General features: G+C 45.0%; 1 protein-coding gene across 4 annotated transcripts in view; it reads right to left on the bottom strand.

The window, feature by feature from the left end:
• LOC135371802 (uncharacterized) overlaps window positions 1–25,438 on the bottom strand; it is a 177,392-nt gene that overhangs the window by 112,317 nt on the left and 39,637 nt on the right. For all 4 annotated transcript variants that reach the window (XM_064605754.1, XM_064605755.1, XM_064605753.1 and 1 more), the window contains one exon: window positions 396–471. In XM_064605754.1, coding sequence (XP_064461824.1) covers window positions 396–471 — 76 coding nt within the window. The remainder of the gene's footprint in view (window positions 1–395; window positions 472–25,438) is intronic.

Here is a 25,438-nt window from a genome sequence, read left to right as displayed (position 1 = left end):
AGTATGGACCAGCCTTGAAGGCTGCTTGACATTGCTGCGTTTATGCCTCCGTGTAGCGGTTTGAGTTTGCGCGCGTTTCCTCGCAAAGCGAGCTGACGCATTCGCAGACGTCGCTCCTTTCACATTTTTGCGTTCCTGAGTTCCGTTCCCCCAATAAACTGCTTCTCCACTTCCTTGCTCGAAGCATCGCACCTCTAGCACAAAAGCGTTCCAGCGCGCATTTCTCCCATACGACTGGGCATGTGGCTTGAGCTTGCGTCGATAAACTAGACGTAGCACAATTGTGCGTCGACGACATGGTCTCTCCTCAGTAGAATTGAGGAGAGGCGTGTCAATAAAATGCTTACTGGTAATGCAGTGGCGATTAACTTCCCCCACCTGGAAATTACGCTTACCTAAAACTCCAGCTGACATCCCAGAAGTGGATTTTGAGCTCAGCAAATTCCACAGTCTTTTGGTTGATGAAACTTCCTGGGTAAGACAACAAAAATCATCTTGAAATTTATGTGACAGCATAGACACCCAGCTCATTCACCGTGGACTATGGTACACAACATGGTAACAGCTCCATAATGAAGGGGCCTGAGCAACGGGCAAAAGGCCGATAAAAAAAAGACCGATAAACACGATAGAACACGGAGCTCTCAAACCGGTTAGGCCTCATAAGCACCAAACGCTCATATGCACCGAAAAAAAAAAGTAGTTTTGAGCGTTTCGTGCAAATGAGCAGGAGGGGAAAAGCTGCACATAAACACTAAATGCTCAGAGCCAGTGAGCACTCATATGCACTGAAAGGCTGGCAACTAGGCTTTCCTCTTCCGCATTTCGATCTAGGTCTGAGGGGAGGAATGTAATGAATAACGGCTACCGAGGGCGTTTAACGTGCCTATTTGAAGATTATGGAACAGCTTCGTTTTCGTTAGCCAACGAGTGTTTGAACGATCGCTGACAAACACGTGCACCATTACTTTTCTCCTGTCGTGCTGAGCTATGGGCACGAAGCATTTTTTTTTTTTTTCTGTTTACCGTCAAGTGCTCTGAATTATCATGAAATTGGTTACGGACACCTACTGCGATATCGTACAGTAATTTCCAATCCTTGTATCATCATCGAACACATCCTCGAATTTGTCGATGGTTACTGTGTTCAGGGTTGTCTCCCTTGAAGTGTAGACGCCTATGTTCTTGTTGAATCGTGCGATGGTCGAGCGGCATCCCTAGATCACTTGGCGTAGCACATTTTCTTCCGATCATGGCATTGAGAGCGAAGTACTCTGTCTTGCATTCACACAAAGGAGGTGATATGAAGCGCAAGAGCAAGGTGATCAAACGTCGCTTCCTGTGCTGAGGATGTAATCGGTGGTTGACACCGGATATGTCTAATTGTAATTGTCTAATTCGATCTAGGACGTGGCGCTGCACTGACATTTCTGTGAAATAATATTCCTTGCTGAGTGAGTATACCGTTAACAAAACGAAGGGGAATGCTTCTCAAAAAGTGGAACCGGTCCACGCCGTATTGTTAACATAATACTATTTTGCACGGAAATCAGTTCTGAACACTCTCTTCTCTGTTCCTAATGACTACAGAACCTGGCTAGGGCCATTGCCTATAAGTGACAGCAAGTGCCCATGCGTGAGATTGTATTGTTGACAGATCAGATGAGCCACAGTATTTGTGAATCCATCTTTCTTAAAGTAGCACAGAAGTCATTTTTAACACCCTGTTTTTTGTTTTTTTAAGGGTGAACACGTGGAGCCATGTTTATGTGAGTTTTTCCTGTGAAACAAATTCCACACATAAAAACCTTTAGCGCTATACGGTAAAATGACAGACACACTTTCATCAGACGTTTCAATCTGCATTTTTTTTTTTTTTTTTGATGGCCCTCTGTACACTTTTAACGTTTCAGTCCGCTTTTGTATTGCCAACTGTAGGATGGGACAAGCGTAAGCTTGCTAATGAGATTCCTCGCCGTTCGTTCCATAATTACCTTTTCGTAACCTTGCCAGGTATTCTTTGTCTACCAATTCGCACTTGTAATGAATGTTTACAAACAACAAACAGAAACGAGGGTGTGCTAACTATGCGCCATGTTTCGTGCGACACGCTCGATACGCTGCTCGTGCAGCAAGGTGTGGTTGTGATTTCCGAGCACGGTCGAAGCGTCGTGAAAGTGTGCCATATTACGCTCGTGAACACCTTCTTTTCTTTCTCTTGTGGCGGCCCGTGTGTGATGACGAAGACATGCCTCTGCTGCCACGCGCTACGGCGCTGGCACGGCAGTTCTACCGGCACCGTCCTAGCGTGAGGCCACGACCATCTGCCCGCTGGGACATTCCATCATCGCCGGTCAGGACTCATGTAGAGGGACACCACCTCCTCTACACTCTGTTTATATTTACGTACGACCGTACAGGTTGCTTTTGTTCCGGTATTTGGAGGCACTTTTTTTTACTCGGTTCTTTGGTCAGCTAGAAGACACGCAGCCTTTCTTGGCATTTCTAACCCTCAAAAGTGACACATCGGAACACATCGGAACCATTCGGAACACATCATTCGTTAGAATGTACTTTCAGTGCAATTAAGGAGAAAATCCCCATGCATAGATTGGTTGGAGCTTGTACGAGGAATTACAGCTTGTATAGTACATATTATTTAAACTAGCGCAATCACAAGCATCGTGAAAAGCCTTTACAAGAAAGTCAATATACACCTCACGAGACCGAGCCTATTTTCTCTTTTGGCTGCCTATATTGGTGCTTTTAGGGTTTTCAATGTCTGCCAATTTCGATCCTTTTTAGGGCCTCCGGGCCACAGTTGTGCCTAACTCGTTACAAGTAACTCGTTACTTGGTAACGGTTACCTTTTTTTGGTAGCAAAGTAACGATTCAGTTACTTTTAAAAAAATTGTAATAGTAACGAAATATAGTAACGAAATCAGTTACAAAAATTGGTGACTCGTTACTGACGTTACTCGTTGCTTTTCTTCAGCGCGGGGGAGCACATTTTGGCACTCCGTGTTGCGCAATGCGTGCAGATTTGATCTGCTTGACCCACGACCACGTGTGACTCAAAGTATTATTGCAGTCCATCGCTGGGTCTGTTGTTGTCGTGCTGAATCGTCTTAAACGAAGGTCCTTGTCTTTTCTCTTGTTTCCATAATCTCCAACCATCATTCCTTCCCAAGAATGGGCACCACCTGTGCTATGGCTACAAAAAACGCGTTTCGACTTTTAGCCTTTTCTTGTCTTTGCTAAGCCTCTGAGCGCCCTAAATTATGACGCAGCCCCTCGTCTGTTTTTGGGAACCGTTGGTGATCGGTGGCACGAAAACCGGTGTCTTTTCTTGTGTTTTCCGGTTGAACACTGCGGTACCTTCCAGCGCATCGGTGGAGCGACTGTTCAGCTCGGTAGCAGATGTCTTCACACGAAAACACTGTACGGTAGGGAACGAAGATCACTGATGTAAATTTCGAGTATCAGCTTCTTCTGAAGTGCAATTCCTCATTAAAAAAGAGTTGATGGCAAGTGACGGCGTGTTTGTTGTCTCCTTTAACTATGCAGCGGTAACGTAAAAGTAACTCGTTACCTGTGAGTAACGAGAACTCGTTACTTTTGTATGTTGGTAACGCGTAACGTATTTAGTTACTTTCTTCTGAAGTAACGGGTAACGGTATTTAGTTCCTTCTTTTCGGTAACGGGCACAAGTCTGCTCCGGGCCCTGCTAATGACACACACCTTGGTGGGCGGTGATGAAAATATCCGAAACCTGATAGGGATGTCCTCGATAACGAAGGTCATCCTATATTGTCTGGTGCAAGCTGGAGTCCTTCCTTATGCATACCAACTGTTATTATGTTTCATAAAATATACTGTCGTAAGTCTGACATTACATTCTCCACGACGGCCATTCCACGCCACGTGATCCAGAGGAGCCGCTCTACCTCCGCCCCCCTCGTAGAATTTTATGCCCTCTTTTTTTGGGTTCCTCATGACTCCGAAAGCAACAGAACATCGGTCTTTTCTAACGAAATTCAAATTGATGGGCTGCAGAGCGCCTCAAATATGGAGTGCTTTGCGAAAACCTGTGCCGTTTTAGGCAGTGTTGCGAGCCTGGGGAAGATAGGTGGCCGAACTTCCGGTAGTTGACAAGGGAGACAACGTATATGTATATTACATAATGTACAAAACAGAGACAAGAGTGGGCGCCGGGTCATCGCTTAAATAGCCGGCGCGTCGTGGGAAAGGGATTGGAGACCTTGTTGGGGCTCCGAGTAGCTGACTCTCTTTTCCCTTTTCTTGCGGAAGTGGAAAGATTCCCGCTGCTCTCGTATAAGATGTCCGCTCGAGTAGCCGGGGATGCCCAATATGGCGATGAAATCGTAATGGCTCGTCGCCGCCCCAGGAAGAGCTCGGGCGAGCAAGCAGCTCAACACTGGTAGCAGGACGAGGTTTATCTCCGAGCCAGAAGAGAAATAACAGGCTCCGACCCAAGTGGAAGAGTCCTGTGCTCCCTCGCTACCGCTACAGAGGTGTCGGCGATACAAGTAGTCTTGCTCAGTGTGTGACGAGTAGTGATCGGCTCTCAGGACTGTTGTTGCTCTCTGAATCTCCAGCAGTAGTCATTGAAGCAGCTGGAGAGTCCACGCTTTCCCATGATTCATGGCAGTTCTCGTCCCTTTGTCTCTTGCTGTGGAAACTGGATCACTTCAAGAAAACACAATGAGGACAACAAACAACAACAGAACAAAAGCACCACGGATACCCGTGTCCAACCTTAGAGCAATTCACCCATGTTCCCACTGGGCCAGGATTCAACACGGTCGACACAAAACTAACTGATGTTTTGTTTTCAATTTCACGACGGGCAACAACCCCTTTAGCAAACTGATTATCAACAAAGCTCCTTCAGGATACTATATGTACGTACAAAACGCAGTAGATAAATTTTGCCCCGTTTGGCGAACAGCATGACACAAAAGAGCAGTTTTCTTTGTTTGTTTTTTTCTTCCAAAGCTGGTTTTCAGGAAAAGCGTCAGTACTGGGTCACACTAGCAGCGGCTTAGGCAGTCAGCGTTTACGTGGTTTTCCCACTTTTTATAGCGCACAGAGAAATCATGCTGTTGCAGCGCTAGACTTCATCTCAATAGTCTGCCGTTTTTTCCCGACATTTAACCATGTCAGCGGGCAATGGTCAGTCTCAAAAATGAACTGTGTGCCATACAAATAGCATGCCAATTTTTGGGTGGCCCACACCAGGCACGCGCATTCCTTCTCAGAAGCGCTATAAGCTTCTTCCCTCACTCACAGTTTGAGACTTGCAAAAGGGACAGGGTGTACCTGATTATTTGTGTCCTCTTGGCATATAACTATACTCCCATTCCTCGGTTACTGGCGTCACACTGTACAATGAACGATTTCGTGTAGTCTGGTGCACGTAGGAAGGGAGGCTCACACAGTGCCGTTTTCTAGCGTAAGAAAGCGTTTTCCTTTTCACCGTCCCACTGAATCTTAGCTGGTGCCGATTTTTGAAGCGCATCGGTCAAAGGGCTAGCAAGCTCTGAGTATTGTCGGATAGAGCTTCGGTAATACCCTGTCAGTCTCAAAAATGCGCGAAGTTCGGTTTTATTTTGGGGCCTGGGGAAGTTTACTATTGCTGCCCCTTTGATATCGGCTGGTCGGCGGTAACCTTGTCCTACCCGATGACCTAAGTACAACACTTCGGCCTGACCGAGGTGACATTTCGTGGCTTTCAAAGTTAGCCTGGCCATGTTAGTCGGCCGAATACGTGGCGAAGATGTTCCATATGTTCGTCCCACGATTCGGAAAAAAAAAGAAAAACACATCTAGGTACGGGACACCGTATTTTTCTGCACCAAGTAACACCTCGTCCATCAGCCTCGAAAAACAAAAGGGTGCGTTTTTCAGACCGAAACTCAGTATGAGTGGTCTGAACGTTCCAATTGGCGTCTTGAAGGCGGCATATCTTTTGGCTCTGTCCGTCATTGGCACTTGCCAGTAACCCCTGACAAGGTCCAATGTGGAGATATACGTCGCCTTGCTCACTTTCTCGACCTTCTCTTCCAGATTCGTTATGGGGTACACTTGGCTTTTTGTTACGCTGTCCAGTTTCCTGTAATCAGTACAGGGCCTGGGTCTTTACCTGAGACTTCTACAATTATCAAGGTAGTCGTATAGTCGCTGTTAGCTGACTCGATAACACCTAACTCAAGCATATGCTTGATTTCCGTTTCATCCCCCTTTTCCGCCTTTTCCTCTTTTGGGTGATCGTTCTGCTCCGTTTCCCGCAATTTTTCGGCCTCGGTGGCCTTTTCTTTACGTGCTTGAGCTCTGGTTACAGCGACAACTTTTTCCTCGACTATTTTGATGCCAGCCTTACGCATTAGATGAGCCATACGGTTTGACAACACATACAGGTACTCCCTCGGCAGCCTGACCGTCACTGCAGCTACCGTGCAAAATTCGCCGAAAGGCCCCTCAATGGTGATCTCGGCAGCTGGGAGGCACACGCTTTCTTCCTCCATGACCTGGCGTATCCAAGCACACTTCGAGACGAAATGCTCTGCCGAGACATAAGATGGGTGCACCAGATCTGGACTTGCTCCGCTGTCCCACAAAACGCTGCAGGGACTCCCATTTACAAGTTAGCTCATACAGATATGGTCTCATTAACTCGTCTTCTCCGACCTCGCCACTATCGCTTTCGTAAGCTAAAGCAACCCGTGGTTTCCTGCAACCCGCCGAAATGTGTCGCTTTTCTTTACATCTATGACACACAATGGGCCGCTTCTTTTCGAAAGCTCTCACTTTCTGTTTCTCCTCCTGTCGCTCACGACCTCGTTCCGACACTTGGTAATCTTCCCGGACGCTTCTTGATTGTTACTCGTCTCCTTTCTCCGGCCGTTCTCGGGAAGGGGCTTTCTGTGTCTCCCAGCCAGTTTTCCCTCTTTCAAATCCATACCTTTTATAGAAACATACTCATCTACTAGGTCTGCAGCTGCTTCTATTGTAACGACACCGGATTTTTCCCGAACCCAATTTCGCACCTGATCGGGTACTTCAATGAAAAATTGCTCCAACGCAATTACTTGTAGCATTTAATCAGGGTCTTCCAACGCGTCAGCGCTCTCGAACCATTCTCGAAGGTTTGCCTAGATTTCGAACCCCCTTTCCACGTAGCTACTGACGTTGCGGCTTTCCTCGTCGCGGAATCTCAGACGGAACGCTTCCGCCGACAGACGGAACCGTTTGCTTTACTCTGTTGTAACACTTGGCATCTTCGGCGGACAAACGCGCTACGCTGTCGGCAGCCTCACACGGCAGAACTGTCATTAATCTAGCCGGCCACGAGTCCCTGGCATAGTTCTCCCTTTTGCAAGCGCGTTCAAAGTTAACTAAAAACAGACCAATGTCCTGATCTAACTTCAACGGCTGCAGCAGCCTAGACATATCAACGCTCTCGGTTCTGAGGACAAACCGTGCATTTTGGGACTGGCGCCCTGACTTTCGATTTAATTAGTTCCGCTTCTAGCCTCAGCTTCTCGAGCTCTCGCTCACGGTTTCTGTTTTCCTTCTCCCGTTCCTGTGCTTCTTTTTCCCGTTCTTTCTCGCACCTCGTTTGCTGTAATGTCTCAAGTATATTGTCCTCTCCTAGGTCAGTCTCTTTCATGGCTTCGATAACATGTGCGTTTTTCGCCGTCCTGTTCACTTTTAGCTCAAATTCCTTGCACACGCGAAGCAAGTCTGTCCTAAGGAACTGTGTTAGGTCCATGCTGTTGCTTAGAAATATAATCCTGGTCACAGGGCAACATGAGCAAATTACTCACCAGTTGTACAGCAGGACCAATGGACTTCGCTCCGCCGCCGTCTGCTAGTCGAGCACTGTGGACGATCCCGTCGCTGCCATCCAGTTGTTGCGAGACCGGGGAGATAGGTGGCTGCACTTCCCAACGCCGGTAGGTACAAACGAGGCAGAGGCCAGTTGACAAGGGAGACAACGTATATGTATATTACATAATGTACAAAACAGAGACAAGAGTGGGCGCTGGGTCATCGCTTAAATAGCCGGCGCGTCGTGGGAAAGGGATTGGAGACCTTGTTGGGTTTCGAGTAGCTGACCCTCTTTTCCCTTTCCTTGCGGGAGAGGAAAGATTCCCGCTGCTCTCGTATAAGATGTGCGCTCGAGTAGTCGGTGATACCCAATATGGCGATGAAGTCGTAATAGCAGGCATTACGGCCCACGTAAGGCACGGAGCATGTGCGGAATCACTCGCTCCTCTTATGTCAGCTCCTCCCGATGGATGGCCTGTTGGGCGTTGCGAGCAGAGTGCCACGTGATGCTTCTCTCAAGGAGAGATCAGAAATTACGTCACCCTTTCCCCTCGGTCTTTCATCTCTCACTTTCTCCTCCCTTGGTGCGTCAAGCCACCAAGCCGCTAACTCGGAGAAGGCTAGCGGCACCTTTGCCAAACGTCATACCATCCCCCTGCCTCTGCTACGGATGTGAGACCCTCTTCCTTCCTGTGCTTGTGTTTTCCTCGGTCCCGTCCTCGTGTTTTCCGCGGAAGTATACCCTCGTGATTCCCGTATTGTTGCATGGGAAAGCGCGGGGCTGTCATATATTGGCTGCCCTGGACAAATGGGGCTGTACTAATCATGTAAGAAAACTGTACTTTGTAAAGCAAAGTGTAATTCGGTGAATTTCTTATTTTGGAGTGTAACTGTAAATAAAATATTCTGAGAATCAAATTGTAAAAAAGCTTGATAAGAGGCGTGTGATGCGATCAACGGTGCTTTTCCCGCTACCTTTTCGTCATATCATGATCATGACATGTGCTTTATTAGCTTTCAATAAACTCGGCTCAGAAATATGTCCAGCTAAGGTTGCTTTTTTATGTCACCAAGAAGAAGCCCGTGACGTCATTATGCAAATCACTTTTACACTAAACACTCATACACCGCCTTTGCCGATATAGCGCACATGCGTGCGTGAATGAGCATGCGTGAGAAAAAGCGAAAAAAGGGAGAAATTGGCTCCTCGTGAGTCCTACCTTCTATGCTTGTGCACAGTTATGAATTATTTCACTGTTACAGAGATAAGCACTGCGCGCGATTAAAAACATGACAAACATTTATTTCTTCATACCGTGCCACAAACCACTACACCTGACTTATAAGAAAAAAGGCACGCAAATCATCCGTCACAGTAATGCGTTCCGTAATCCGTACAGTACAGCCGTTACAGTAATCGATTATTTTTCGGTATCGGAGTACGGATCGCGATACTTTTTCTTTTTTGATCGGTATCGAAAAAGATGCGAAAGTGACATCTGGCAGCACGTCAGGGGACCGCCTTCTTTCCTCACGTGACACGGATGAGTAGGCGAAGTGGGACTGTCTACAGCATACCTTAGGCCAAATGGAACCACCCGCAGTTCAAGGTCGGTGAACCTGCTAAGGGACAGCGAGATAATCCGCTGAAAATCATTAGGCGAAACGGGAATAGATGAAATTGGAAGACACGATATTCCTGTTCCACAAGAAACTGCCAACGAGCTCTTCTTGTCACACAAGTCGCTGGAAGCCACCAAAAAGTTCACCATGGCAAAATACTCAACAAGGCCCTGAGTTGAATGGGCAGGATTAGACGGCGTGGACATGGGAAGCACAGAGGAGGACAGAACACAACGACGCAAACTCACAACCGAAGATTTATTGACAGAAAACAACGCAGGGGGCACGACGAACGAGGCCAAAGTCCACCACCGCCTCCCTTGCGCGCCTCCTCATCCACCCACCCTAGCCCCAAACGGAAACTGGTTGTTGTGGCGCGACTGCTCAGTGTACTTGCTAGCAGACGACAAATTGAATCATTTTACCAAGGTTATCACGAAAGCTTGATCGGGTACACCAAAATAAATACATGAGCTATGATCTTACCAAAGAGCGGCACGACATTACACGATTTTCAAGCTGGGCATTCGCCACGGAAGCGCTTTGGTGGGTCTCTTTTCGTTCTCTCTGTAGGACTCTGTGTATTCCTACCCATAGAAACAAATATTTCTATAAATTCAACCAAACGGCGCAGGGAATTGAAAATGGTGTCATTTTGTGTAAGATATCTCATACTTATATTTTGACTGCAGTTTAGCTCCGTGCACAGAACGGCTTGTGGTATAACCTGGAAAAATCGACCCTCATAGGGAACGCGTTCAGGTGATTCCCCCTTAAAGAGCGTCTTATTTGATAGAGGGGAGTTCATCTTACCGTGTGTAAGCAATATTCACCCTCGCAGTCGACCAGCTCGACGTTTGTGGCGTGCACGAAATTTACAAAGTTTGTGCAAGTTTACAAATTTTTTGCAACATAAAATCCTGGAATTTCTTCCTCAGAATTTTTTTGTCGTACAGCCTCTGTGTTGTACTTCAAGCGCAGAAAAACCCCACCCCACCGGTGCACTGTAAGCCGCAGCAAAAAATCGGGAAGCTGTCAAAATTTCACAAAATCCACATTTTTGACCCGAAAATTCGGTGTGAGGAGGTCGGGATAAAAGCGTGATCAAGGTGTCATTCGATGCACCGTCTTCCTAGCAAGATATACCAAAAGAATCTCAAAGGTACTTTTTGTTAAACTCAAATAATATTCTTTTGATTGAAGGTAACTTCCTTACTTACTTCAGAGAAACATGGGCGGGCGTACGAGGACAGGCCATAGATCGAGAAGTTACCCGACAAAAATAACTCATTACGAGTTAAGTTACTGTGTGAAAAATATAACTCAGTTACTAACGAAGTTCTTCAGCAGAAATGTAACTCGCAGTTACTGAGTTATTTAAAGAAAGAACGAGTTACTTTGAAGTTACTTCTGACACAAAATAGCATAGGTAATAGCTGGTGCAGTGCGCGTGAGCAGTTGTGTTAGACATCGAGTTGCCTGCAGAGGAGTACAACATGCTTAGATCGTTTTCGTTTATGTCCAACAATAGACTTCTCCCTGTTTGTAAACAAATGACATCACAGTGTTCGACAGCGCTACAAATTTGGTAAAGTTGAACTACGCTCGAAGCTAGAGGTGAACAAGGTCGCGCCCGAAAGCAATGGTCTTAAGGGGATTACGATGGTCCCGGAAAGGGACGCGACCTGCGGTCCTAGGTTTCTTTCTCTCTCTCTTTCAATAGGATGCAGCGAACAAGTGCCTGTTCGTGGAACCCAGCCCTCTCCTTCCGATTTGTTTCTGTTTTCAGTCTATCTACCAACGCCATGATGACGATTCTGGTACAGGTATGTTCGAACGCTCTGCATCTTACTCCCTGTAGGTCCACAATAGTTCAGCTTTATTTCAATGGCAGCGGTTCTTGCTTCCTGAATAGAATACTGTCGTTGATTGAATATCACAAAATGGCAAAAAATGGCATGAAGGAACCGTGGAGAAAGCAAGAAAATATGTGGACGTGAGTGAAAAGTGAATCAAAAGTTACTTGGAACTTAATTTACTTTGGCAAAGTTACCTGAAAAAGAAACGAGTTCCTCTGAAATTTACCTCGGCGCAAAGGTACAGAGTTAAGTTACAAGCTCCCCCCAAAAAGGAACTTAGTTACAGTAACGAGTTACTTGTAACGAGTTGCCTCGAACTCTGGGATGGGCACATTTATACTGCTTGCCATGTAAAGTCTAGTCTGTAAACCTGACCTTAAAAATTACTTCGGGGAGATCTGGGACTTTTCGCTGTGTTTCTTGGAGCATGATCACTGCCATGAAACAACGGTAACAAGGGGTCAAGTTAGCGTGTTTTTTTTTTGTGTGTATGTGTAAGTTGAACTGCGACAGTCAAGATCTAAGCCAAACAACCAGGCGAAAAGTCCCAGATCTCCCTGAAGTCATTTTTAAGGCCTTGCTTATACAGTAAAGTGACTTCAGTGTTGCGGTTTCGCGGGTCCGAGCGGTCTTGTGTTGAAGGTTCTCAGGCAGGGTGTCCGTTACGAGGAACACAACGACGTTTATTTACATGTTCGAAGACTCCAAGTGAACAGACAGAGGAACCTTGAAGTTCTCCGCTTTTATATACAGCCTAGCATCAACACGTGACACCATTTACAATAGAGCAAACTGGCTGTATATGGTGGTCTGTCCTTGCCGCACGGCGTTTGTCTTTACCTTCAATGTCCAACTCCAGACAGCTCAATCGGCTTAGCTCTACTGATGGCAATGAGGATACCGACAGACAGTCTGGCTCGAAAGGTCACTCGTTTACTGAATGGACAGCGCGAAGCATGGACACAATATCCCCTACAGGCTTATGCCTTATTTGGCTGTGTGCATGGCTGGCGGGAAGAAAGGGTGTCCTTCGTGAACACCTGCAGAAAATCCGTCGATACGTCTCCGAATGTTGCCAGGACGAGACGCAACATCACGTGGCAAGCAGTAGAAATGTGCCTGTCCTCGTACGCTCGCCCATGTTTCTCTGATAACCGTCCCGCTTATGCAAGATGACTATGAAAGAAACGTTAGACCTGACCTGAATAACGCAGTATCATACCTCTGTACACAACATAAATGCGCGAAAATAGCTTATCCAGTGTCGCAAGTGATGGCACCCGTGACTGACAAAATTTTTCTCTTATGCGTACAACTCAATGTTGGCGCACACAGGAAAAAGATCGTACATCGCAGCTACTAAGCAAGTTTTATATACGTGTAATAGGAGTGGACAGCTGAAAGGTTCTGTCCCCAACACTGGAATGAATTAAGACACATGCAAAAAAATGAAAGGAACAATGGCACATCCCAGGAACTTACAGGTGACAACACTCTCCGCTTGTGTTCGGTGCAGGCAGTACTTGATCTCTGTTCATGTCGTGATTACTCTACTGATGTCAACAACTCGACTAACGGATGCCACCCGGCCAAAAATCAACCATACGGTACCATGAAGCCTGAATGGACCTGTATTGACATGTCTTTCGTTATCTCTCACTCACCAGCACCGCGAGCTGGCTAAAAGTTTCGTTAGAGCGCAAGATGGCCAGCTTGATGAGCGCTCACTGCACAACCGTCGGGTCTCAAAGGTAGGCAAACACGTGTCTTCAATCGTTATTTGATCTTCAATAATACGACTGCCCAGTGTTTTCTTTCCATCTAGTGTTTTGTGAGTGACCCGCTCAGTTGTTCATTCGATACGATGCGCCGCAGCGCGCATACACATTTCCGAAGCTACCTCAACTAAAAAATAATTATTTGAGTTTAACAAAATGTAACTCTGAGATTTTCTTGCCACGTCTTCCTAGCAAGAGGGTGCATCGAATGACAGCTTGATCATCCTTCTATCCTGACCTCCTCACATCGAATTTTTCGGTCAAAAATGTGCATTTTGCCGAATTTTCACAGATTCCCGATTTTTTCACATTTTTTTCAGATTCCCGATGCACCGGTAGGATTGGATTTTTTGTCCTTAAAGCACAGCGCGGTGGCAATATGACAAACAATTTTGAGGAAGAAATTCCAGAATTTTATATTGCAAAATATCATAAACTTGAACAAACTTTTCAAATTTCGACCACGTCACAAACGTCGAGCCTGTCGAGTGCGATGGTGGAAACTGCATTCATACGGTAAAACGAAGTCTCCCCTATCAAATACCACTCTTTTTAACATGCTGCGAGTCTTACATGGGTCGTAACGCCTGCTTAAAACGACATAGGTTTTCGCAAAGCACTGCATCTTTCAACTCTGCACCAAATCAATCCCAATTCCGTTAGAAAAGACCAATGTTATGTTGCTTTCGGAGTCATGAGGAACCACCGAAAAAAGATTCACATGAAATTTTAGGGGGGGGGGGGGGGGGTCAAGCGGCACCTCTGGATCACGTGGCGTGGAATGGCCCAGCGGAAGTCTACAATAACGCCCTGCACTGTATAGGTAACTGTCCCCGGATATCTCCCAAGTCAGTGCTGATACCCAATATGTGCCGAGACGACACTGATATGCATAAACTATATACTGTAAAGGTATTTAAATTCCTGTTTTCTTCGGTTTCGGCTTGTCGTAAATGCTTTACCTTACAGAAACACAATTTCGCGTCTGGAAAGCTGTTAAGCTGTCGCGCTTGACATATAGGGAGTGTGCGACAAACTGGTGGCGCCGCGATGCGGCCTCCGGAGAAAGTACCTTGCGTGATAGTCGCCGGGTAGCCAGCTTTGTTTACATGTGAAGTGCGGGTGTCTTTTTTTGACACACTGGAACTGTTGCATCGCTGACTGTGCCAGCACCTAAAAGAACTCTCCATTAGGGACCTGATGTTTCATTTCTCGTGATTTCTATGCTTCCAATACCACCGAGGGCACCAGACTCGCAGCGAATAGCGTTTGTGACGCGCGTTCGGCCATTGCATGAGGTGTGCACAACATATTCTATTTCTTTTGTTCTAGTTTCAATGAAACTGAATGAGGACCTGCAAAATGATTGATTTACAGTTGCCACTTTCGTGACGGTGAAACGCCGCTGGATCGTGATATTGATTGAGGTGTTTCATCGCCAGTGCCCAGAGCCGATATTGCTCCCGGTAATCTGGTTGACGAGTCTCACAGTGAGAACGGAAGTTCTACGTTGTCCAAAAGGTTTAGTTTTAGTATTTACGCTCCAACCATTTCACAGCTGTCGTGCCGCAAGCCTACGGCGTAGCCGAGGTAAAAACTCATATAATTTCTTCTTTGAGGATCTCTTTATATAGCGTTATTGTATCTGAAGATACTAGAAAAACTGCAGTACAAGTTTAGACAATAAGTTGTGACCTCACGTGATTATTTGTATGGATAAAACGGACGCACGATGTAGATTTCAGTGACGAAGCTATGTGTGTGCAAAGAGGACGAAATGAATACAAGACTCAGTCAAAAACATATTACAAGTGGCTGGAATCAGAGAAATAAACGTATATAGCCTTCGCTAGCAAGCCAGGATTTTGTGAGGAGTCAAATAACCATCCTCTCGACGTATCACTAACAAGTGTTTTGACCAGACAGACGCGAGTGGCTGTTCTCCTTCCGCACTGTTAGATACATTATAAATACGGTGGTTGATTCTGTGCAGTTTGCCTCCATTCTCTTCGTTCGCGCCCCAGAAAGGTTCCACATTATTTGCACTTCGAAAATTAGCCCTTCTAATTACGGCGGTCGCCACGCAAGCTACGGTTCGTCTGAGAATGCATAGAACGGGCGGCGTGGTGTCACGTCGGATACTTCCAAGACCGCCACTGGCGGCGCTGTCGCGACGGAGCATCGCGCCCCCTTTAGGTGTCGCACGGTCCCTATACAGTATTTCTTATATTGATCCAATTCCTCGTTGAATGTTCTTATTCGGGACAAACTCATGAATTCTCATGTTATAGTTTTCAACGGTACGCTGCCACTATTGTTAATGGAAATCAAGGCCAATGTATGAAATATCACAGTCAAATCTGTCTATGCTCAAGCCTAGTTATCAGAGTGTCACGATGAAATCACTAAACGAAAAAGAGCGATTCGTTGTGGCTACATACAAGCAGAACGAAGCTGTTACATCAACTCCAAACAGACACATTTAGCGCCCCCCACCTCCCGTTACCTAGTTTCAGATACGTTAAACGAAAGCCCGTCCTTTGTAGTTGCCCGCCTGTCAGTGCTTAGGGCATAATGTGCTTATGAACAGCTTCTTCCCTCCTACTCACTTGCTCCAAACGCTCAAAACCACAACATAACAAAAATATTGTGCATATGAGCGTTTGCAGGTTTTGAGCACTTGGAGGTTATGAGCATTTGGTGCTTATGAGGTACTACCTTCAAACCGCCAATTGTTTACTTTACAAAGACACAAAATATCAGTACAACTCGGTGTGGGGGAAAGGAGGAAAAGGGAAGGGGCAGGGGGAAAAGTGGGAACGACGTGGTCAAACCAAAAAGGAAAAGTAAACAAACGTGGGTAATTCGGTGAGCGTCGCATCTGTAGCTATTCGCCCGATTTTTAAGCGCCTTCTTTGACTCTTCGCCTTATTGGTCTTTGACGTTTACTTTTACCTTTAAAGACCTTTGCTTACTTTTCGATTTTTAGTTTGACATTGTCGTTCCCACCTTTTCCCCTGCCCCTTCCTCCCCGCTATTTCCCCTTTTCACCAACACGAGTTGTACGTATATTTTTCGTCCTCCTAAGGTATAGACTATTGCTCGTTTGAGCGCTTCGTGGTGTGTTCCCTGTGTCTTCTGCCCATTGCTCAGGCACCTTCATGATAGAGTTCAACCGCCTAGCCATTTCGAACAGCTCGTGCTACATACAAATTAGAAATAGCTTTCACAACCTTCTTTGAGTGTACCAAAGTTGTGAGAGTATATCTCAAATAAGCACCGGCTTATTTCTATTAAATGTGCTCTGGAAATGGACATTGTATGGGTGCTAGCTCCATCTCAAATCGAACAATCCGGTACACTTGATGCCTCGAATGAACGGGAAAAAAATATATGTTGAAGCCATCGGTGAGTGAGGAGAAATAAACGCTTTCCGAATTCTCTGCGCTGCGCGATTCGGGAAATAGGAGAGGAGGGAAAACTGCCTCTCATAAGACGATGTCGTCGCGCTCAGGTTTGAGCGTTCCCTACAAGGCTATTTCTTGTCGCATCGTAGTAATTTCTTGATCTGGCTTTAGACCACAATAGGATTCTACGTTGGCAGTGCTGTGTCGGTTTTTGTTTGTCTGCAAACAAATATCAAAGTTCACTCAAAGTGCCGAAAAGCATGCCCTTGCAAAAATGCCAAACGAGTTTCTGTTGAGAACCTATTGTGTATATATTGAGTCGTTAGAAACTCTATTGAAACTCTGAACCTAATGAGTTTGATCATTTGAAAGTCATTACAATTTCTAATGACTTCTTTTTTTTTTTTGTGCTTCTAGTGAGATGTGTCAAAAGTCTCTCCATTGAGTTCCAAGTGAACTGTTAAAGTGTAGGTGCACTTCTGAGACTTTTATTATTTCTGTTTTTATTCACGTATTATTTTATTCACATTCAATCTGTAGTGCAGTTTTTGGGAATACATCACTGTACTGCTGCTTGCAAGCAAAAGGTATCAAAAACATAACAGTGCAGACAAAATGGGTAGAGTGGGCCTGTGGAGCAAGAGTTGTCTTGTGTGTTCCTTTGTCCGTGTCTCGTGCTCCAGTTTCAATTCATAACAGTGCAGGTTGATGATAATGATGCAGTACCACTGGAAACTGCAGTGATTATGACACAAAGAGCATCCCGTAAGTAAGCGGCTATTTTTAGGCCATTTGCAGGTGTATTTGTTGGAACAACAACAACTTTATTTTGGCTTTGGAGAGTATGGAGGTTCATCGCCACAGGTGATACTCTACCCCATTGCTGGTGGGAATGTGGGGAATAAAATAACGAGCCCCGTCACCATAACGATCGAAGTCCGATGGTGTCCAGAAATGTCAGAAGAGCTTTGAGGGCAGAGCTTTGCTGGGGAGGATTAGGCCAGGAACCAAGCAATTTCGATGGGGAGAAGGGGGGAGAGTCCAGCTGACGAAGAGACTCGGAGAGTGTGCTTCGGGAAGGTTGGTAGTGGGAGCAATGAAGAAGAATATGCTCCAATCATCAAGCACACCACTGTGGCAGCGGGTGGGAGAGTCAACTTGTCTCAAGCGGTAACGCCACTAAGCTGTAAAGGCCACATCGAGGCGCATTCGGTGGATTAATGCAGCATCTTGACGAGAGGTGTTTCGTGGCATGTGGAAAGCGAGCGTTGGATCAACTCTGCTCAACATAGAGGGGGGAAGAATGTCGGTTGTCCATTGGCGGGAAGCCAGGGGAGTCACTAGGCGTCGGAGAATTGAACGGCGTTTTTTTTTCTTTCACATATTTGTTGGAAGGTATACCTTACGAAGCAGTTTAACCCAGGAGTTGTGGTTTGATACAAGTCTTCGAAGATGAATTGTGAAATAGGAGGTACTAGGGTACTCGTGCAAATATGGAATGTGGGAAGCAGTGTCGTGACTGAGAGTCCTAAGTTGGGGAAGTCGGTTGCAGTTCGCCCTGTCTGGTACGTGACATTTGTCTGTGTTTGTGGCTGCGTCGTTTTGGACCTGCAGTGTCGTGAAATCAGAACATTCACCTAAGGGTCGTCCGACCCATATATACATAACATGAAAATGTGAAAGGTCTTTTAACATACGTGGCAATATGAACAATGATAGCAAATGTAATAATACAATGCAAACAATAAGGCACAAATGAAAGTTAGAAATCCAGCACATCAATGTTAATCAGAAATAAAAGCAGATATGTACAAATAGAAAATTGAGAAAAGGTACGACGGATGCACGACGAAATAATGTAGAACAACGCATCCAACAACAATATGCACTGTGGCAATCTATCAAGTTCTGATAGGAATATATTCAGTGGTCAAGGAATGTCAGTGGCCAGGATTTGCTATCTCAGGGCACAATAGCAGATTGAAGGCAATGACGGACAATATAGAGTTACGCATTTTGCAGTCACACAAGCTTATGGAAAGTGCACAAATATTAAAATATAGAAACGTACACTCATAAAGGGCGAGAAGGCGCAGAGCGTGTTTGCGATATGTGACAGATATTACTAGCAACGTAATGCAAATACAGACAGTCTGTGTCTGTTGTCCGTGTCTTCGTTGTGTTGGTGATAGTGCCTGTGGCTCACAAAATGGTACTATAATGCTAAAGCTCTGTGCAGGACCTGATAACAAAAATATTGTATGCTATGCATTCCGCTTAGCTGTATGACAACTACACTCAACACAGCAATACTAGTGTTTTCTAGGTGACCTGAGAAAAAATCCAAAAGGGGAGAAAAAAAGACTGCGCCAATTTGTGCCCTGCAAAAATAGGACTGCAACAGTGGTTTCATACAGATTCAAGTACTAGCTTTTCGTGCACTGTACAGAGGTAAATATCACAGCCGACCTGCAGGCATATACACTTTTTTACAGACGTGGCTGAAAACTTGGCCACATCTCCTGTTTCTACTACCTTCACAAATTCGCAACCATCGCCCATACCTGTGTTGCCCATAATGCTCTGCCGTGGTTGTAACACATCAACAATGACAGAAACATGCTTTCTGTAGCTGCATTTTCCATGTTGACTTGGACATGCTGCAATAATAGCCTTGATACGTCCGAACATCCCACTTGCTGACACATAGGATCTTTTTCGCTTTGATTTGTCCAGTACGGCAACACATTACTTGAAACACCCAACACACATCTTTCGGAAGTAGTCACCATCGGGTTTTGATTATTTCTTCCCAAAGCAGAGAACACCGCCATGTGTTGAGCATCTTGTCTTGAGCCGGTAGCCTTTTATCAGGGCTCTCAACATGCTGCTGGCCTGTGTGTCACCTTTTACCAGTGATGCAGATTGATATAGCCTTGGTAAGGCTTGCAAGACGACATACTTTTCAATGATTTGAAAGTGAGGACATCTTGTGCCTTTTACAAGCCGAACCAAGAGCCCGTTTGTTGCTTCAAACGGGTAAAACGAGTACCCCCAAAGTGGGCCCCAAAGCTGCAAGCACGATGTGAAGTAGGAGATATGTGTTATATGACAAGTTCCGAATTCCATAGAGATCCTCATAGTCACCAACAAAACGTATCACATCTTGCTTCACCTTGTTTAGATGCTCCCATGTTCACAGATTCAGCCAGCAGGTAGTGCATCATCTGAACGAAGCCCATCCAGTGCTTGTAGTGCCTTTGGGGTATGAAGTCCTTCAGCACGACTGGGGAGAAAAACAGGGGCCAGTTTCTCCACTCTGCGGGCTTCCAGAGCTTTACATCCTTAAGAGAGCTGGGTAACCTCGATGACTCCCATATTGAGGACAGGCTCATTAGAAGCTGTCTGCAGCCTCAATGTTCCCACGAAGGTAGAAGTTGCGGCACCGCTTTGCATTTAGCCACAAGTATGTAGTGGCCCTTACAAACCCAGAGCAAACCGCATGCATATAGTCTACTACAAAACCAGAACCAAAAGTAAAATATGTGAGCAGCATTAGAACACTGCTTCCTTTCACTCCACAGCTTGGTGTCTGGTTCGTTCTGGCTTTCATAGCATGCTTCATGAAGGTGTCGTGTGACCTAGGTTTTGAGGTTGCTGCAGCTGCAGGGTAGGCTCGGGTGTGGCCATTGCCTTTTTTTAACAACAACGCCACGTTCTTCACACCAGGCGCATCCATGGGCACCATTGAACTGTGTCATGTTCATTAGTTCGCATCTAGACACAGTCCACCGTGCATGGACCGGGAAACACTCTCGTGATTTTTTCACATCCATTTTCTTCCGTTCATGTTATTCCTGCAGACGAGAGGCGGTTCATGGTCTGTACAAAGGGCAATAAAAAGGTGTTCATAGCAGGCTTGCGAGCCCCAAACCACAATCCTGCTAGTAGAAGCCGCCGATCACGCAGCTTAGAGGGTAGCTCGTTTACTTACACTAGCAAGGGCCATATACCAAATCTTGAGCTCTCAAAAAGCGGCACACCGTCTGTGTTGAAAGTGTGTGTCACATCTGCTGCACCAAGAGATAATTTGTGGTACTCCATGCTTTCCCTTATGTCTGTGACGTCAAAAGCAACAGATCGCTTGCACAGGGTGAGAACGTTTTCTTCGAGGAGGCTTCATACTTGACTTTCAATGTCAAGCGAATAAAAAATGATGACCCTTTCAGCAAATCTTGAACTTTGTGCCTCATCTTGCAGTGGTCACACAACACTTCTGTGCAGTCACCCAGATCACACAGATATGAGCGGCAAGCACTGCAGTACAAGTGTTTAATGTGCTGACTTTCATTGCCAGCAAAGTGTCGAAAAAACAAGTGTTTCGTGCTTGGATAGACAGTGCCCTCTGGCAAGTGAGCATCAATCAACTGCAGGAGGCTGTCAGTCGCTTCCTTGGAGGCGTCGTAACGTTGACTTCGGGCCATGACCATCAGCAAGCTCTCAGATATGGAGAGCTTTGAGCCTGAGAAGAGTGGTTCACCCTAAAATCAAAGATATGTAAGGCATGAGATCCAGGCTAGCTTTTTAGTATTTATGCCATGTACACATCCCAAATCATGTATAGCCCTCACACTATGGCAAGCCGGCTGCTATGTATACATGGCTTGCCATTATTAGCAATTAAACTGCGCTGTCGAACGACATATCGCTGATCATCGTACTTGAAGCCGTATCGACTTCGTCGTCGTTTCCATCCACCTCAGTGCAGACACTTCCTTGGCCTCCTGTGGCGTCTGCACTCTCAACATATGTTTCCCTGCTTGCTCGTCGTTTTCACTTGTTGTGCTATCTTCATTCTCCAAAAATTGCGACTGACCCTGCGTATCTTCTGTTGTATCTTCAACTGCAGTTGAATCACTTAAATCACTGGCATCATCAATAAGGGAGACGTTTACCGTACACCGCCGTTTTATACGATGTCTCGAACGAACAGGTATTTCCTTTGACGGATTCCAAAGATACGTGCCGCACCGCCTTTTAGGAACCATTCTGGACTTATTAAATATTATTTAATTATTTAATTTAATATTTAATTATTAAATATTAACTACGGCGGCCAGTGCAGTCAGACCTTTTCTACTTTCCTGGCAAAATCACGCTGCGATATATATTACCGGCCGTTGACAGACAGGTTGTTCATGTTTAATTATCTGAGAAATTAGCAAAGCAGCAAAGCTAGAAGAAAACGAACGCCATTAAACAAATAATTCAGACGAGCCGCTTATTTATGTAAAAGCTCCGGTCGTCTGTTAGTAACATGACTTACGGTAACGTAATATCAACAAACTGTGATCCCTGACGTTACAGAAAATATTAATAGTCTGTTTTATGACCAATGTTGAGTCGGAGCAGTAGGAACAGAACTGACAATATCCGAATATCCAAGGCATTTTCGCAATGTTCTCACAAGCCTGTGGGCTTCAACACTGGCTTGTGGAGGGACACTGTGGAGGGCTTCCTAGGCTGAACACGGAAACAGAGTACTGGGCTGCATTTACGATTCAGTGATTTATTCAGAGCCCCCTACATCCCCACTCAAAAAAAAAAAAACAGAAAATCTGGAGGAGACTTCCCTAAATATTTGAGATCGCACAATATTTCGTCACAAGCATGTAAATACCCCCCTTGCAGAGCCCAACACTTTCCCCAAGAACGAAATTCTGGGTACACTACCGATACGGTTAATTGTGTGTGCTCACCTTTAGGTGGGAATGTTAGATTTGGTTATTGCAGTTTGAAATTGAGGACTGCAACCGAAATGAATGTTGGTTACGGTACAGTGTCACCGTTGTGAAGGTGGTTATGGCTACAAAATTTGCGGTTGTAATATTTGCAGTTACCAGGAACCAAACAGTCGAACCAGTGTTTTTCCTTTTGTTTTTCTATGGGATGTATCTGCAGGCTACGTGGACATCTCAAAATGAGTTACAAAGTGCAAACGGGTACCAAGGAACATGCATGCTTATCTGTTACGCTTCGCTGCCATATCTGCCAAGACTAAGAAAGAGTAAACTCTTTCTTCCACACAGTTTGACCATTTTTGACTTTACCTATAAAATAGTTTGTCACAGTCTCTTATCTTATGGACATTTATATGATCTGGGCTGTAACAAGCTTCAAGGCAAACAAAAAGGGAAAACTGTGCATTCAGCGGTTAAGCAAAACAGATGTGGAAACAGAGGACGTGCTATGCTTCGCATCCTAAGTTTACAGCTTGTAGCACTTATGAAACATGTCCGTATGTGTCATTCGATTATGTGTCCAAGCAGATAACATGACATGATGTCATTACTTCTGAATGAATAGCAAATAACGAAGAGATCTACTTTGACAGAAGCACCTATATATACCACTAACCAGAGCTGTATCGCAATAGAAATATTGCTTCAAAGTTGTTCATGTTCACGCTTGAACCGATTCGTATGAACTGGTAACCAAAATCACATTCTTTGATTCAGGTTACGGTTTCAGTTAACTGCTGATGGTAAATTGCGGTTACGTTCCGGTAATGGTTATCCTTAAATTTGGTCCAAGCAGTTTCAGTTCCGTTTTGGTTTCAGTCCCTCTTTGAAATCACTGCTTGGAATTATTGAACTAGTTTATTTGCTAAACTGGTTGAGGAAGTTGAGGACCAGTTGTCTTCTGCAGGAAATGTAAGGATACATAATAATAATAATTCGGGGCTTTACGTCGCGAGATGGGTTATTTTTTTCCCGTGTTCTTGGTTGTTCAGCGTGTGCTGAAACCTCCTGCGGTGTCTGAGCAATTTGTACCCTTCGACCAACTGTCGTTGGCTGTGCTTGAACACTCAATTTTGTGATCAGCGTAGCAATATGCTTCCATGTGACCGTAACCAAATGCCCTCATTTGGGTGCATAATTCCAGTAACAATTATTTATATAAATTTATGCCTTTGCGTATGTGGTGGCACCCCTCGATGTATCATAGGTTTCATTTTTGTTGACTTTTCTAGTTGACAGCCTATATTTTCTAGCCTCTTGCGTGATAGAAGTGCGCATGCTCACAAGTATCCCTTCCAATTGCATGTGAATATTGGCGGTGCTGTCCTCGTCGAGCAGACCACCCTAGATAGACTACAAGAGGTGTGCAATGGGTCTTCTACGAAATATGCAAGGGCACTGCTGCGGTCTGTTTTTGCGCCAGAAGAGCTCCAGGGAAGATCCCTTTACGGGCAACCTAGCAACGCTCACAAGAATGTGCCTGCTTAAACCCGGTTCGCCTTGAGGCAGTGTTGGGTATTATATTTTCTCTCTGTTCATAGTCATGATTGGACATTTCAAAACATTCTGATGCTGATAAGAGTGCTAAAATTTCCAACACACTGCCTGCCACTGTTACAGTCAACATGTATTTCCATACTATATTTGTGGTGCTTGCTTCATGAAATCAGTACCCATGACTCTGGCCAATAGTGACATCCCATGCAATCTGAATATCTTTTTGTCGAGTGTACAAGTAGTGCCACTAATATGTCCAGAAATTTTTTAGTTAATATTTGTGCTGCATAGACGAAAGCGGTCAATAGTATTTAGTTCCAGTAGGTTTTCGCCACATCACACATTTTCTCTGGCTTTTCATCGATGTTGTTGCCAATTGAACAGCTCCCTACAAACATCAAGCCTAGATGAGCGTTTCCTTTGCCAACCTTGCCATGCTGATCAAAGTATGTGCTTGAAGTACCACCTGCATGGCTCCTGTCTAGGTTTTACACTTTGTGAATTTTTCTGCTTATGTTGGTAGTATGCACATGCCAGCTTTACGAATGAAGCGCACCACATTTGACATCAAACCAACTCGCTGGAAGTTTTGTACACTGTATTACTTTATTTATATAGTTTTCTTTTTCAGGCTACACATACGGGAAATTCCCAGCAGCGTGCAGTACACAAGTGAAAAGCAGCCTGTCCTCCCTTCTGTCAAGGGAGCTGAAATAAGAGAGTTTGAGTATCCTACGTTTGCCTTTTTGTGGCTTTCTTCTCACTTAGCAATGAACATTTATCCGCAGAGCTGCTGCACGATATACTTTCGGCAGCACGGTTGCTCTAGGGAACGCATGAAACGACTTTATAGAGAATCAAAAAGATATCATTAGAGACTCGCACGTAAAAGATTCATTAGAGTTTTAAAAGAATTACGGTAGCCAATATTCCGTAAGAATTCTATCAAAACTCATGATGTATTCGTTAAAAAGTCAAAACAGTCTCCATTGAGAATGAAATGTTTCTAATGTATTAAGTCTATAGAGAGTCTCTAAAATGTCTTTATTGAGAATTAAATATTTCTAATGTATTGAGTCTATAGAGAGTCTTTAAAAAATCATTTCATATTTTTATAAGGCGGACGATGTACAAAACGGATCAGATTGAGCCTGATGCCGTTTAATTTATCATTAATGAGGCTATCGAATTATATATAATTTGTTACTCCACTCTGTCAGGAACGTAAGCGGTACCTCCTTAACTAGCACCATACCTTCAAAAAATGACGAATTCCGGAAGCCTGCGTCTGAAAAACCAAACCAAAAACATGCCTCGAAATTTCTATACATGTGGTATATGTACCCTTAAACTTATGCAGAAGAAAAATCAGAATTCGGACTTGATCGGTAGGCGCACCGTGAATTTTTTGCCGGTCCTATACGCGGAGTGCATTCAAGTGGTGGCACCGTGTCCCGCGTCTTGCAAAATCGAAATTTCCAAAGAGACTTTCAACTTCTGTCTTCATATGAAAAGTAATTACTATCGTTTGAAGCCGTTCTGAGCGTTTATGTTCATAACAGTATTGCAATCGCTGAATCTAGATTGTGGAGCAACCAGATGTGCTCGCATTTTTTGCG

Source organism: Ornithodoros turicata, unplaced genomic scaffold (genome assembly GCF_037126465.1).
Source record: "Ornithodoros turicata isolate Travis unplaced genomic scaffold, ASM3712646v1 Chromosome122, whole genome shotgun sequence".
Taxonomy (NCBI): Eukaryota; Metazoa; Arthropoda; class Arachnida; order Ixodida; family Argasidae; genus Ornithodoros; species Ornithodoros turicata.
The sequence above is the reverse complement of the archived record's forward strand: the minus strand, read 5'-3'. Positions and strand labels throughout refer to the sequence as shown.